General features: G+C 50.6%; 5 protein-coding genes across 5 annotated transcripts; 3 read left to right on the top strand and 2 right to left on the bottom strand.

The window, feature by feature from the left end:
* Nucleotides 1–215: 215 nt before the first annotated feature.
* LTR84_009710 (uncharacterized protein) lies at nucleotides 216–2,350 on the bottom strand (the record flags this gene model as incomplete). The annotated part of the gene is made up of 2 exons (XM_064853249.1): nucleotides 216–2,049; nucleotides 2,100–2,350. The coding sequence occupies 2 exons, from the start codon at nucleotides 2,348–2,350 to the stop codon at nucleotides 216–218; spliced, it is 2,085 nt and encodes a 694-aa protein (XP_064709648.1).
* Nucleotides 2,351–2,621: 271 nt separating this feature from the next.
* LTR84_009709 (uncharacterized protein) lies at nucleotides 2,622–4,338 on the top strand (the record flags this gene model as incomplete). Its single annotated transcript, XM_064853248.1, has 3 exons — nucleotides 2,622–2,996; nucleotides 3,071–3,209; nucleotides 3,281–4,338. 3 exons carry the CDS (start codon nucleotides 2,622–2,624, stop codon nucleotides 4,336–4,338), a joined length of 1,572 nt encoding a protein of 523 aa, XP_064709647.1.
* A 585-nt stretch (nucleotides 4,339–4,923) lies between these two features.
* On the top strand, nucleotides 4,924–7,314 carry LTR84_009708 (uncharacterized protein; the record flags this gene model as incomplete). Its single annotated transcript, XM_064853247.1, has 1 exon — nucleotides 4,924–7,314. One exon carries the CDS (start codon nucleotides 4,924–4,926, stop codon nucleotides 7,312–7,314), a length of 2,391 nt encoding a protein of 796 aa, XP_064709646.1.
* A 478-nt stretch (nucleotides 7,315–7,792) lies between these two features.
* LTR84_009707 (uncharacterized protein) lies at nucleotides 7,793–8,470 on the top strand (the record flags this gene model as incomplete). The annotated part of the gene is made up of 1 exon (XM_064853246.1): nucleotides 7,793–8,470. The coding sequence occupies one exon, from the start codon at nucleotides 7,793–7,795 to the stop codon at nucleotides 8,468–8,470; it is 678 nt and encodes a 225-aa protein (XP_064709645.1).
* Nucleotides 8,471–9,407: 937 nt separating this feature from the next.
* Nucleotides 9,408–12,389, bottom strand: LTR84_009706 (uncharacterized protein; the record flags this gene model as incomplete). Its single annotated transcript, XM_064853245.1, has 1 exon — nucleotides 9,408–12,389. The coding sequence occupies one exon, from the start codon at nucleotides 12,387–12,389 to the stop codon at nucleotides 9,408–9,410; it is 2,982 nt and encodes a 993-aa protein (XP_064709644.1).
* Between the last annotated feature and the right edge of the window lie 1,336 nt (nucleotides 12,390–13,725).

The raw sequence follows: 13,725 nt of genomic DNA, 5'->3' as shown, positions 1-13,725 counted from the left end.
CGATTGTAGACGACGAGCGAGAGTAAGTGCAACACCCTTCAGCCACACTAGATACCCGAAAAGCCTTTGAAGCATGCTGTATGTTCGTCCGATCGGACATGACATGCCCGTGGAAAACACCTGTGTGGCTTCTTCCTCCCAGCCTCAGTCATAGTCATCAGTAGTCAAGACCGCTGACAACGTGATCGGCGTATTCTCATAAGGACTCTGAAGCCTTACTCACTACTTGTCGTGCCAGCAGTAGCAGGACCACCACTGTTGGCCGGTGGAGCAGGGGCAGGGGCAGAGACGGCACCCCCTTCTGTCTTTGACGAAGCATCTGCACCGCCACCAGCACCACCGCGTCGGCCATTCCCTCGTCCTCCATTGCGGCCTTTCGAGCTCTGCCCAGACCCTCTGCTGTTTCCTCTTCCACCACCGCCACCCCCTCCGCCGCCGCCACCGCCTCGTCCACCGCGTCCTGCATGGCGGCCTGAACCTCGTGGGGCACTTGGCGGTGTATCTGATGTTATTGTTGCGGTTGTCGTGGCTGGAGACAAGTCCACTGCCGCGGTCGCTGTAGGTGGTGTGGCTGGTGTTGGAGCTGGAGACTTGATAGCTGGGGACTTGACCTTCGCTGTTGTGGATGAAGCTTGTCCAGGTGGTACCTGTAGAGCTGATGGAATCGACGCAGTAGTGGTGGCTGAAGGACTGGCAGCAGGAGCAGTCTTGGTTGAACTCTCTTTTTGCTGTCCACCAGCACGTTTCCCACCACCTTGCGCATTTTTGTTCTCAAGCACCATTACCTGACCATTGCCCACTATGACAGGGCTAGCTTGCATCGCCTTCTTCAGTCCTTCTGGCTCGCTGAAGTCGACATAGCCCAAGCCCTTCTTCTTGTCAATCTCGCAGCGTGTGATGGTGCCAAACTGCTTGAAAACCGTCTGCAGCGACTCTTCAGTGATACCTTGGGAAGGATTGGCATGTTTCAGGAATGCGGATTTAGCACCTGCTGATGGCTGCGGAGCCTTTGCATTGCGCTGGGTGGGTCCTGCAGCAGGTTTGGTCGTTGTCGATGCAACGCTTGGAGTTCGAGAAGCTCGGGGTCCAGTTGGGGGATTCGATGTGGTAGGCGTAAGTGGTGAGTCGTCTTTCGCCTTCGCCTTCTCATTATCCTTTTCCTTCGTCTTCTCCTTATTCTTCTCTTTCGTCTTCTCCTTCTCCTTCTCCTTCTCCTTCTCTTTCTTGGTAGTTTCAGCTTTCGGTACTCCGGTAGTGGCTTTAGCTGAAGATGGGGCTTCTGTAGGCGTTGAAGATGCCGCTAGTTTCGCCGCTCGCTGCGTTTTACTTTCCTTTGGTAAGAGACCTAGATCACGTTGAAGCATCCTTGCAGCAGCACTGGCATTCCCTCGCTCACGTTCTTTCTTTGGTACGGGTGGCGGTGGAGCTGACAGTTGCTTTTCTTTGACTTCTTGTTTGACCTCGGCCTTGGAAACGGCTTGCTTCGCACCTGGTGTAGTGGCTACAGACTTGATAATGGTCTTCGCCGTATCCTGGGTGGCCTTTACGACACGTTCCTTCTCAGCTGCGGGGGCATTCTTGCCCTTGATAACGACTGTCGATTTAGTTTCAGGTTTTGGAGTTTTGGCTTCTTTACTTTCCCGAGCCTTTGCAGCTTTGGCTTGAGAGGCTTCTTTCGCTTTGTTTGCCTTCTTCTCTTTGATATACTGCACAAGAGGTGTAGTGGAAACCTTCTCGCCTTTTGCATCGTTTGATTCAGTACCGTTTATGCTGGGTTTCGTAATCGGCTCTGTTAGACTCTGAAGAAAGTCGATGAACTCCTGGTCTTGATCAATAGTCCCCTGTCTACCATCGTGCCTTGCACGTCCAGTGGGAATTTTGTTGTAGGGAGCGAATTCCAGAGAGGGCGGTCCAAGAAGGCAAGTGTCCTTGCCAGTATTTTTGGCATCCTGGAACGACGTTTGTTTGATGGCTACAGAAAGTTCATCCAATAGCGACTGTTCTTTGACCTTCAAATACGCTCGGGCTGGCCTTGATGGCTTTGCAGGACTGGATCTAGTCAGTTGGTATCTCGGAAAGCACCAAAATTGAAACCTCACTCTCTAGAGATCTTGCCATCTTGAAAAGCAGCCCATTCGACCTTGCCTCCACCTACCTTCCAAGCCTCACCTAAAGCAGTCCAAAATTCACCTTGTGTCAGGCCTGGAGGTAATCGGCGTATGATAAGCCTGAGCTTGAGCGCCGTTGTTCTTCCAGAAGATTTAGTAGTTGAAGACGTGTTTGCGTTCTTCCTCGCTGCGGCATTGACTGGCAGAACGCCTCCAGAGCGACCTTTTGACGGGTTTGACATTGTGGACTTGATTCATGTAAAAGCCATCAATAAGAGGTATTGTGCGCAGAAAGCGATGCGATCAATGTAAATAAATCGCAAATCTATTGATATCACAATGGTATTCACAGAATAGATGGTAAATGAGTCACGTCTCTGTCCACGTCAGAGTCAAGTGAAGCGAAGTGAAGTCAGGTCAAGTCAGGTGAATCAAGTGAGGTCTTGGTAGCCTACAAATATCGCCGTCCTTTCCGGAGCTTTGTTTTCCCGGTTCCGATATCACCGCCAAGCCATGTCCTCCCCTGCCGCCGATTTGGCAGCAACCGCCGCCTCATCGCCATCGACCTCCGTTGCCGCCTCCCCCACCATCGACGACAAGCGTCCTTCTGACGCCATTGCAGACCCCGTTGCCTCCAAGGCGACTGTTAATTCCTTCCCGGTCTTTGAGGATTTTCCTCCAGAGGCCGCCACCACCACACCGACCTCTCCTTCCCCTCCTGCGTTCGTCCCCTCCCACCGCCGCCGCCGGTCACGAAGAGTGACTGAGCACGACCTGCGTGCCTTCAAAGGCCTCCCCAATCGCAAGGTCTTCGACTACGTCGATCTCGTCAAATCCCTCCGAACTCCACCATCCCCTGGAAAACTCCCAGTGGCACCAGCAATTCAAGTTGGCACTGAACGAAAATACATTCCTCACCACCAAGTCCGAGCAACCTCACCTCCACCATGGGCCCGGTAAAGGTCCCCGTTCCCGGCCCAGCGCGCCTGAAGAGGTCCGCTGGTCCTGATGAATGGCTCGAAGCAGCAAAGAACTGCAAATATCTCTCAGAATACCACATGAAACAACTCTGCGAAATTGTCAAAGAATTCATGATGGAAGGTCCGATTCTCCACCTCCACATCCCCTCCATCTGCATCCCCTCTATGGATCTAACACTAACCAATCTCTAGAATCAAACATCCAACCAGTCTCAACTCCAGTTACAATCGCAGGCGATATCCATGGCCAGTTCTACGATCTTTTGGAGTTGTTTCGAGTTGCTGGAGGCATGCCGAATGAAACCGCACCAGAAGCACCCGTCACACCCGCCAACATCATCACATCCGCAGACATTGAACCTCCGTCGACAATCACGAACCCCAAGCTCAAGAAGAAGTTAAAACTTGGTGGTTCAGAACATCCAGATAGCACGAGTGAGAAGAGTGAGATCAGTGATGCAGAAGAAGTGCCTTCTTCACAACAATCAGAACTCGGAGATCAAAGATCGGAATCTGGCAATGTCATCTCCAACAAACAAAATGCAAACTTTATCTTCCTCGGAGACTATGTTGACCGTGGATACTTCTCCCTTGAAGCCCTCACTCTCCTGCTCTGTCTGAAAGCCAAATACCCAGAAAAGATCACGCTCGTTAGGGGTAACCATGAGTCGAGGCAGATCACCACCGTCTATGGATTTTATGAAGAGTGTGTTCAAAAATACGGAAACACATCAGTCTGGAAAGCTTGTTGTCAAGTTTTCGACTTTATGACACTTGGCGCAATTGTGGATGGCAAAGTACTATGTGTACATGGTGGTCTCTCTCCTGAGATCCGAACCTTGGATCAAGTCCGTGTTGTCGCTCGAGCTCAAGAAATTCCTCATGAAGGAGCATTCTGTGATCTGGTTTGGTCAGATCCGGAGGACGTTGAGACTTGGGCCGTTTCACCACGAGGTGCTGGGTGGCTGTTTGGAGATCGAGTCAGTCAGGAATTTTGCCATGTCAATGGTCTGAACCTCATTGCCAGAGCCCATCAACTGGTTAATGAGGGATACAAGTATCACTTCAAAAGCCAGGATGTTGTGACGGTCTGGAGTGCGCCCAACTACTGCTACAGATGTGGCAATCTTGCTTCTGTCTGTGAAGTTGGAGAAGACATGAAACCAAACTTCAAGCTATTTAGTGCTGTGAAAGACGAATTACGACACGTTCCACCGTCCAGAGGTGGTCGAAATGAATATTTCCTTTAAGGATGATGATCATGAGACATGGGTGCAACACAGATAGGCTCGGCAGAAAAAGCTAGAGTTACAGCTAGACACAACCATGCAACAGGAGTCAAGTATGACAGGTACTAACCAGCGCATTTTCCTCATGGGAGGTCGAGGGTTTCAAGGGAGCATTTTATAGCTTACTAGCATTGCATGGCGTCTTGCTGGTCTTCATGCACTAGTGTACAACATTACGGGCTAATGAGGGCTACCCTGGGAGCAATGAATCAAGTTTTCAGACAATTACAAGACTGAAGTCCTTCTAAATAAAACCTGCCGAAGTGATTAGATCGAGGATTTTACGAGGGGTGTCGCACGTGACCAGTGCAGCCTTTCACGTGATATTCAGCCTTGTCTCGATTTCGGGGACTTTTGAACAACTCCGAAGCGTGTACTCCAACTGTTTCCCCATATCCCATTGAAGCCGTCAGATCGTACCGACTTGCTGCGTAGTAGAAGAGCATATATACTTCTCTTTTTCTCCTTGAGCAGGTTCGAGTTCTTCCAGTGTATAAGCAAACTAACAGCTCATGAGGCAACAATGCGTGAACGCATCAATCCACCATGACCACTCCTAAGCCCTCCGGTCTTCCCAAATTCCCACCTCGTACTCGGAATAGATTGATTGATATATTCAATGCCACGTTTTACCGAGAACACCCCTCCACGGACAATCATGACTCTGGTTCCAATCCACCATTATACAGAGACTTGACCTTCTCCCTGCCCGCCGCCATTCCGAAGCCCAAAGAAGACCCTTCGAAGACAAAGAAATCATGGAATCGACGCTCACCACATTGGGCTGTTATCAGCCCATCGGGTGCAAGCACATTCCTTGAGATCCTGCGGGGCTCATATATTTCGGTTCCTCCCAATTCACGAAAATTCCCATATCTTTCATCAGAAGAGATAGATCGTAAGGATCACCGTCTTCGTGTACCATCACGCGCAATCCAATATGTGGGCTTCAATGGTGGAAAAGGTCAAGCCTCTTCTGGCAGTATCAGAGGAGCATATCTTAGTGCGCGGTATGAGAGTCGAAGGGAAGAGACTGACTGGACGGTTTTGCAATATCTCAAAGGAGAGACAGAGTTGAACCCGGACGAGGCAACTTCTGCTGAAAGACATGTGGACGACAATCTCCTCAACAAAGTCATGTCTGATCTTCGCCTATATAAACTCGCAGATATGCCTGTCAGCAATCTGAGCAATGGACAAACTAGAAGAGCAAGGATCGCAAAAGCACTCATGGGCAAACCAGAACTTTTATTGCTCGACGAACCATTTATGGGTTTGGATCCTCCAACTTTAATGACCCTCTCGCCGATATTGAGAGATCTTTCCTACAAGGCTTCGCCGCTGTTGATACTAGCATTGCGGCCCCAAGATCCAGTACCAGACTGGATTACTCATCTAATAATACTCGGACAGAATCATACGGTCGCATTGAAAGACCATAAGGAGCGTGTGTTTTTCGCCCTGCAAAGGTGGAGGGCAGCTGCCGACTCAGCTACGCCAAACAAATTTGATCTTCAACCAATCCCTCAAGCATATAGCCAACTTATGACGAAGCGCTTTGGCCCACCGCTCCATGGAATTGGTGATATCTTGACCGAGAATGGGATTGAAGAATATCCTGCCTTTCGAGATTGGCGTGATCCCGAAGTCCTTTCCCGCTATCTTAATGACAATGGCACAGTCAGAGCCGACGTGGTTGATCCATACTGGAAGTCCATTTTGACGGAAGCTACGCTGATGGACCCCGGGAAAATGCGTAAGAGTGAGCTCTTGGCACTTTCAGCAACCCTGCCGTTGGACTTCTATGATCGTCTTCCTGCTGCCGAAAATGTGCAGGGAGAACCAACACCAGAACCCCCATCGATGAAGCCACAGCCTGAGAGGAAAAACTCGATTGCTCAAGCGGTACCTCGCCAAAGTCATGTACAACCTAGAGGAGAACCGTTGATCGAGCTATCCTCCGTTGTAGTCAGATATGGTAGCAAAACGGTTCTAGGTCACCAACCAGCAAGCTTAGACCCTCCTTCACCCGCTGGCCTGAACCATACGGTCCGACAAGGCACACGCCTGGCGCTACTCGGCCCCAATGGGTCGGGGAAAACAACTCTCCTCTCCCTACTGACCTCCGACCACCCACAAAGCTACTCACTACCCATCAAATTCTTCGGCCGCTCACGCCTTCCTTCCCCTGGGCAACCTGGATTGAGCCTATGGGAAATCCAAGCCCGTATCGGACATTCCAGCCCTGAAATCCATGCCTTCTTTCCCAAGCATCTCACCATCAGAAGAGTCCTGCAAAGCGCTTGGGCCGACACATACGCCAGTCAAGCGCAGATGACACCGGACCGCGAAATCCGTGTTGACAACTTCCTCCACTGGTGGGCGCCCGAACTCCGCCAAGGAAGCAGTACGGCAACAATCGACACCGCAGCCTCCTCCAGCCGCTCCCTGGACTGGGCTGTCGATAAGAACCATCATACCTTTGGCACGCTCCCTTTCTCTACACAGCGGCTCCTCCTGCTGTTACGCGCACTCATCAAGCAACCCGACATCGTGATCCTGGACGAAGCGTTCTCAGGCCTCTCTACCGAGACACGTGATAAAGCTATGGCATGGCTTGAGTACGGCGAGGGCAGAAGGGTCCAAGAAGATGCGACCAGCACCAGTACCAAAAGTGTGGCTTCAAATGCATCGAGATCTCAGGAAGCCATGGTCGATTCCCAAGTGCACTTTTCGGGCCTCAAGCCCACCCAGGCCCTCGTCGTGGTTTCGCACGTCAAGGAAGAAATTCCCAGCGTTGTCAACGAGTGGCTACGTCTACCTGGCGAAGAAGAGGTCAGCGAGATGGGTCGTGGTATCGAAAGCGGCTTTGTCGCTCCTGGGGCGCTTTCCACTCCCGAGGGCTGGAATCGCGTTTGGGCTTTGAGGAAATCTTAGACTCATTGGAGATATTGATATTGTCTCGCGTGGATGCTTTTTAATGTTGAACTATAGCCTAGACTTCTGAAAGGGAAAATGCCTTGGTCAGGTACACATATACATCGAATGTATATCTAGATATATTCTGTGGATTGTAGCTAAGAAGAAAAAGTGGATACAGTGTCGCCCTAGTCTGAGAGCGGCATAGAAAAGGAGTAGAATATGTAATCTTACAAACCGCGTCTCGGTCCATTGGGTACCTAGGAAGTCAAGTACATACATATCCAGTGGACTATGCGGGGATTCCATTCCAATGCTTTCCGACGCCTGCAGATTCAAGATATTTACGCCCTTCCGGTTGACAAGCACGGTCAATAAGTTGCTTGATGAAAGTCCGGTGGATCTTCAGCAAGTCCTCTTTCCATCCATGATACTTCCTAATACCTAAGGAATCTGAACTGCTAGCCAGCATCTCATCGCTTTCCAACCCATCACCATGACTGCCGTTGTCACAGCTTTCCAAGAACGAGTAAGGGGCCTTCTCACACAGCAGATTGCCGAACGAGGTCATGCACCGAGCAAAGAGCTGCTCGCATCTTCGCTCCAGTGTTCGGTCCCGGAGATTGAAGATGCCCTGCTCGCCTTGCACTCGACGCATTCTCTACTCCTCCACACCCATAAAGTCGAGCCATGGGTGGTGCATCCCTTCGCGCTGTACCCGGCGTCATGCTGGGTGCAGGTCGGCGGTCGAGGATACTGGGCAACGTGCCTGTACTGCGCATTTGGCATCGCCGCTGCGCTCAAGACGGACGCTGATATCTTTACGCGGTTCGGAGGCGAGAGTGAACAGTGTGTCGTCAGAGTCCGAGACCAAGACGTCGTCGAGAAGGATCTGGTCTTCCACCTTTCGACTCCGATCCGCGAATGGTGGGATAATGTCATCCATGCGTGCGCGTCATTTCAACCGTTCCGGAATGAACACGACGTCGATGTCTGGTGTCTGCGGCATGGATTGCCAAAGGGTGCTGTCGTTCCTTTGCCCCAGATGTGGCGGTTTGCAAGTGCTTGGTACGGTGATTATGTTTCGCATCCCTGGCACAAGAGATCTGCGGAAGAGATTCGAAATGTGTTACGCTCGAACGATCTCGTAGGACCTTTTTGGTCTCTCGGGTAGAGGATGGATCACCACGTACTAGTCGCGCTAATTCAGCAATCCTCAGCAAAACAGCGTCAATCCTGCATGTTCAAGTCTTACTTCACGGCGATGGCGTAAGAAACTTAGATCAAAAACAACGAGGGCTCTAGCTTGACGTTCACATGGACGTGTTTCAGGATACACAGCGCCCCTCGAAATCCGTGCTGGATGCCCAATGTTCAGAGACGTGGTGCTCTGGAAAGATGTCGAACGAATTCTTCATCGTCCTGAGGAAAGTCAAAGGGCACCGTCGTCCTGCTATAGGAATGGTTGATATATGACAGGATGGGCCGGGAGCCACAGGAGGTGATGATCTTCCATTCTCGGTTGACATGGTGCCGTCTTGACTAACAGCGTCACAAATATAAATATCACGATATGAATGCGGACAGCAGAGAAATATCCAGGAAATGCGCTTGATGAGAAAATCTGATCCTGAGTTAGGGCTTAAGAAACGACAACGCTGGAGAACACGTTACTGGAACCATGAAACATATGTGCACGGTCCAATCCATATCAAGGCAGATTGTTATTGCAATTCTGCTGGTTTCTAGTGTTCTACATAAAAGCAAATGGGTGAAAAAGAACTCACCATGACAGTGGCTAGCTAAATGACAAGTAAAGCAATCAAACACTGTTCGTCTCAATCATTGGAGTAGAGCCAGCCACCCCACCTGGTGTACCCTTCTCGTCGAATTAAAGTATTTCGTGATTCTCGAAGCTCACGAGTCAGAAACTGTCGCTTCAGAGCAGAATGCTGTGAATATAAAAATTTCGAGAGTGGTAGTCGAATATATGACAAGTATAGTACGGAATTTTAGTTTCTAGGTAAACACCTAGATACTGGCGGCCGTTTCAGAATTGATGTATGGCGGTGGCGCAAAGAGTCATTGGGAAGAGGGCTTGGGTCTTCCATTCAGTCATTAGCCTCCCGAATCAAGCGATCTCGGGCACTACTGGACCGATCTGGAATCATGTGGTAGGGGATGCTGAAGGCTGAAGCACTGCTCGCCTGGCTTCTCTGGCTGGATTGACGTCTCAGAATTCGCCCAGTACCAGCACTATTTTGATGAGAGTGGTGAACATGATGCTGGTGAGCGGGTTCCGAGGAGCTGGCCGGTGGTATAAAGGATTGCCTCGGAGATGATGCTGGGATAGGAAAGCTCGAAAGTGAAATCTCACCAGGGCTTGGTGGCACAGTAGGTTGATTGAGGTTTCGGTACAAAGCGGTTCCATTCATATGAAGCGGTGGTGGAAGAGGAAGCGGGTTCTTTTCTCGAAGGCCATGATCGATGACCGAAGGGCCCGGACCGTTGGGATCACCAGCATACTTCAGCATACCCTTGCTTTGATGCGGACTGTACTCAGCACTTCCTGAAGAAGAGTAAGAGTTACGAAAGTTCGACTGCCCATTGGGTTGAGCAATGGTAGTGAGATTGTGGTAAGAAGCCACAGTTCTGGCATCTTCACTCGAATTTGAGGTTGCGATACTGATTCTGTAGTCCGCTGGCGGAGGTGACGTATTCCTTACTTGTGCGAAAATAGAGGAAGGAGCTACAGGTTTCCCATCACTCAGAGACGAATGGTGGCGTAGAGTTCTGTTTGGAAGTGGTGCTGTTTGAGTAATAGGTTGTGTTAGGAAATTTTCGTCCAGACTTTGTTGGAGGCGGATCAAAGCTGCGCGAGCTTCTGCCTGCTTATGAGCAAACTCGTCTTCGTCAAAGGTCGAGCTGTAATTGGAAGGATTCCTGGTAGGTTGGCTGATATATTGCCGATTCTCTAGATCATGACTGGCAGCATGTCTTTCAGCAGTCGCGTCGCCCAGCTGCTTTGACTTCATTTTCGGGTTTGTTTCAATATCCTCTGGTACGCTTTCAAGTGTTGCTTTGGTGGGAGATATTGCAAAATCCCTGGTAGTCACTCCAAAAGCTCTGGAGGGGTCGACAAAATCGATCGAGTGCAGACTATCCGGTGTTGTTTGTATATTCGGTTTGCTGAGAGGGCTCTCTGTCGACTTTAATGACTTTGAAGAGTGCGGCTCAGTTGCTTGCTCAACGCTATGTTCACCAAGTCCAGACGTGCCATCTAGTGCAGAACCACTTCGCACTGATGCAGCCTGAACATTTTCCTCTGAGGCTCCATGCTCAACCGAATTGGCCTCTTCTTGTCCTGGTCCAATTCCAAGGGCAGAAGTTCCCTGGCTAAGAGGTTTGATTTCACCTAGAACCGTGAAATCTTTGCTTGCAGTGGAGCGACCCGCCTCCTCTTTGACATTCATATCTCGCTGCCCAGGCCCGGCTTGTGCGTCTCCCACCCGAGGTTCAATCACGCTTCTTCGCGGTGCCACAAATGCCAGAGTGTTGATAGGTGAGAATGTACTCGCTGGAATGGTCTTCTGGGGACGGACTTCTGGGGTCGGTTCCGTTGATACCGTAGATTCTGTTGGCTGTTGCTGCATATTGTCGTCGATTGATGTTTGAGTCATTTCCTTATGATGAGAGTCAGAACTGCTCTGAGGATGGTAGGGAATGAAATTCGTGTCGGATTTGGTTGTCTGCGATATGATAGTTGGCTGAGCTCTGCGCAGAGGGTCTACTTTTGCGTGTTCAACGACAGGGGAGCTGCTGTAATGCGACCCCGAGGTCCTTTCAGAGAAGACTTCAGAATCATCCCCAGTAAGATCCATAATTTTGCGATGTGGACGATTGAATGATCGTTTGACCGATGATGTGTTGCTCAGAGCAGATGGAGAGCGTATGGAGTGGTCTGACTGCTGAATGCCGTCCTGCCCATCAATCGATCTAGTAATGCTGCTCTGGATATGTTGATGATTTCCTTGAGACCTTGATTGGATTAACTCCGATTGAGAAAGTACGTAGTTTCGGAGATTCTCGCCTCGGAACGCCTCATGGGTGTTGGCCTGTGCCACATGAGCTCCGAACAGCTGATTAGACGGTGGTACAGGAAAACGATTGGACCTGGGAGACATGGCAGAGCTGATATGAAAAGTATCCGGCACTGTGCCTCTTGGGTGTAGCACAGTGGAGCCACCTGGTTGATTTCCACCCTTTACGGCAGCACCCCGAGGTTGTGAACCTCGAGACTGATCACTGGTTTGGCGAAAGTGTGACACGCTTGCGCTCTGTGGACGATTGTCACCCGTGATGGACTGCGCATTAGGTGGCTTTCTCGGGAGTGACTGATGACTCAGAGTACTCGTCTTCGGATGGGCTCCACCAAGCTGATGCTCGATAGCCGGGTGAAACCTATATTCCGTTGGGGAGAACCCATCTTTGCTCTCTCCAGGCAGTGGAGGGAAAGCATTTCGTGCTGCTACTTCTTCTTGATATTTGGCGGGACTGAGAGGGGGTTCTGATCCATCAAGGGCCACTCGAGCAAGGTCTAGATTTCGTTCGGCTATATCTTCATTGTAGACCTGGGGACTATCTGGCTTCGACAGCGAGAAAATGTCAAGGTAGCGCGGTGATTTTGTTGGTATGTGATTTCTCGAATATCTCTGTGCTGATTTTTGAAATTCCTGCTCGGCGATGCTAACGGCATCAGCAGCGCGATTGACGGCGGTTAATAAACTGCCGCTACCAGAAGTACCAGGTCTCGAGGGGGATGTTGTAGGTCGGGAAACCCCGAGCAAGGTAGGTTGTACCTTTCTGCTAGAAGACGGCCTGGCGGAGCTGTCTGTGGTCGTCGCAGGTCGGCCGGATTGATTCGAGGCATTGGCTTGGGGAGTCTTGATCGGTCGATCCTGGGCTTTGGAGGATGAGAGTCCTTTGCGATCTATGCTTTGGACCGTCCGCAGGCCCTTGAAAGCGGGCTCAATCTGACCGTCAATTCCTCTGCTCTTTCTACGAGTCCACAGCTTTTTTAAACCACTCTCCATAGCTCGATCGTCTTTGCATTCCGGGTCTGTTCAATTGGGTATAGACATCATGACAGTGTAGCAGGAGGATCCTCAAGCGCATCGCAAGCGTTCACAATGGCACCAACGCGTTCAAGCTGGGCATTGGGGCGATTTGAACATTGGGGCTTTCCAAGATGAGGAGTGCGAGAGTGCGCATTCGAAGGAGGAGGAGAAATGTGGTGGTGCTCAATTGACTGGGCTGCTTGATGGAACTGACAAGGCGATAAATGGGGGACGTATTGGTCCGTAAATGATCAACCGATATGCAATAGAGATGAGGAGAGACAATATTGCTGCATTGGGCAGGAGTGTCAGAAGATGGAGCGATGGCAGTGAAGTTGGAAGAGGCTGGCAGATTGGATGGCTAGATTCATCTGACGATTGGGATAAGTGAGATGCGGCTTCGATGAGGGCGTCAGTGGAAGGACCCGGTGGTTGGTTGTGGATGGATGGAGAGTGGAGGGTGGAGAAGGAGAGGGCTCTGGATAAGCAAAGCCGCGGGAAGCCACAATGTCACTTGTGGGCTGGGGCAGTCCTCCGTCTGGAATAGGCGCTGGGAAAGCCCCTCGTAACCCTGTCCATCGCAGAATCTGCAGCCTTAGGGACTTGCCTTAGTCAAAACCGGGCCTAGGCATTGCCTGATAGACATCCGAAAGTAAGAGGCCAACATGCCGCGCTGCAATTTGTCGCGGCACAACAACATCAATCGAAAAGACCCGCCTGAGAAGTTGAGATTCGAAGTGAGCCTGAGAGAAGTCGGCAACCTGCATTCCACATTCTCATTCTGATGTGGTATGGTGTTGGAGAAGATTGATTGTTGTACGGAGTAACCATGCCCTAAGAGTCCACCATCACACCGATGCGGCGATGATGTCGTTAAGACTCTCTACCTTGGTACTTAGGCTTTACCTAAGCCGTCGAAAAGGTTGAAGAGGTGGGCACTGGCGGGCCGGATCATTGGCACAAAGACTGTTAGGGGTGTCGATCAACCGTACTTGAAATGTCCGAACCATCGGCACGGTCCCAACGCTCCATCAGGCCCGGGACTTCAGTTATACAGATTTCATTAAAAAATACAAGATCCAAAATGGCCTGATGGCATGATACTCCGACTCGGAGTCCTTACAGCTGCCAAATTTCGATACCCAGGTAATTATCTCTAGGTATGCACGTCAATATGTCAGTAATGGTCGACCGCCTTTCTGGTGACATGCGCCTAGGAAAAGATGATGTCTAGTTAAGATCTCAAGTGAAAGGCCGGGGCCCCTAGAGCCTCCTGGGGAACCTGCAAAGTCGTCCGGCAGACAAGGGAGCC

Source organism: Exophiala bonariae (genome assembly GCF_035927105.1).
Source record: "Exophiala bonariae strain CCFEE 5792 chromosome Unknown scaffold_4, whole genome shotgun sequence".
In the NCBI taxonomy this organism is placed as follows: Eukaryota; Fungi; Ascomycota; class Eurotiomycetes; order Chaetothyriales; family Herpotrichiellaceae; genus Exophiala; species Exophiala bonariae.
The sequence above is the reverse complement of the archived record's forward strand: the minus strand, read 5'-3'. Positions and strand labels throughout refer to the sequence as shown.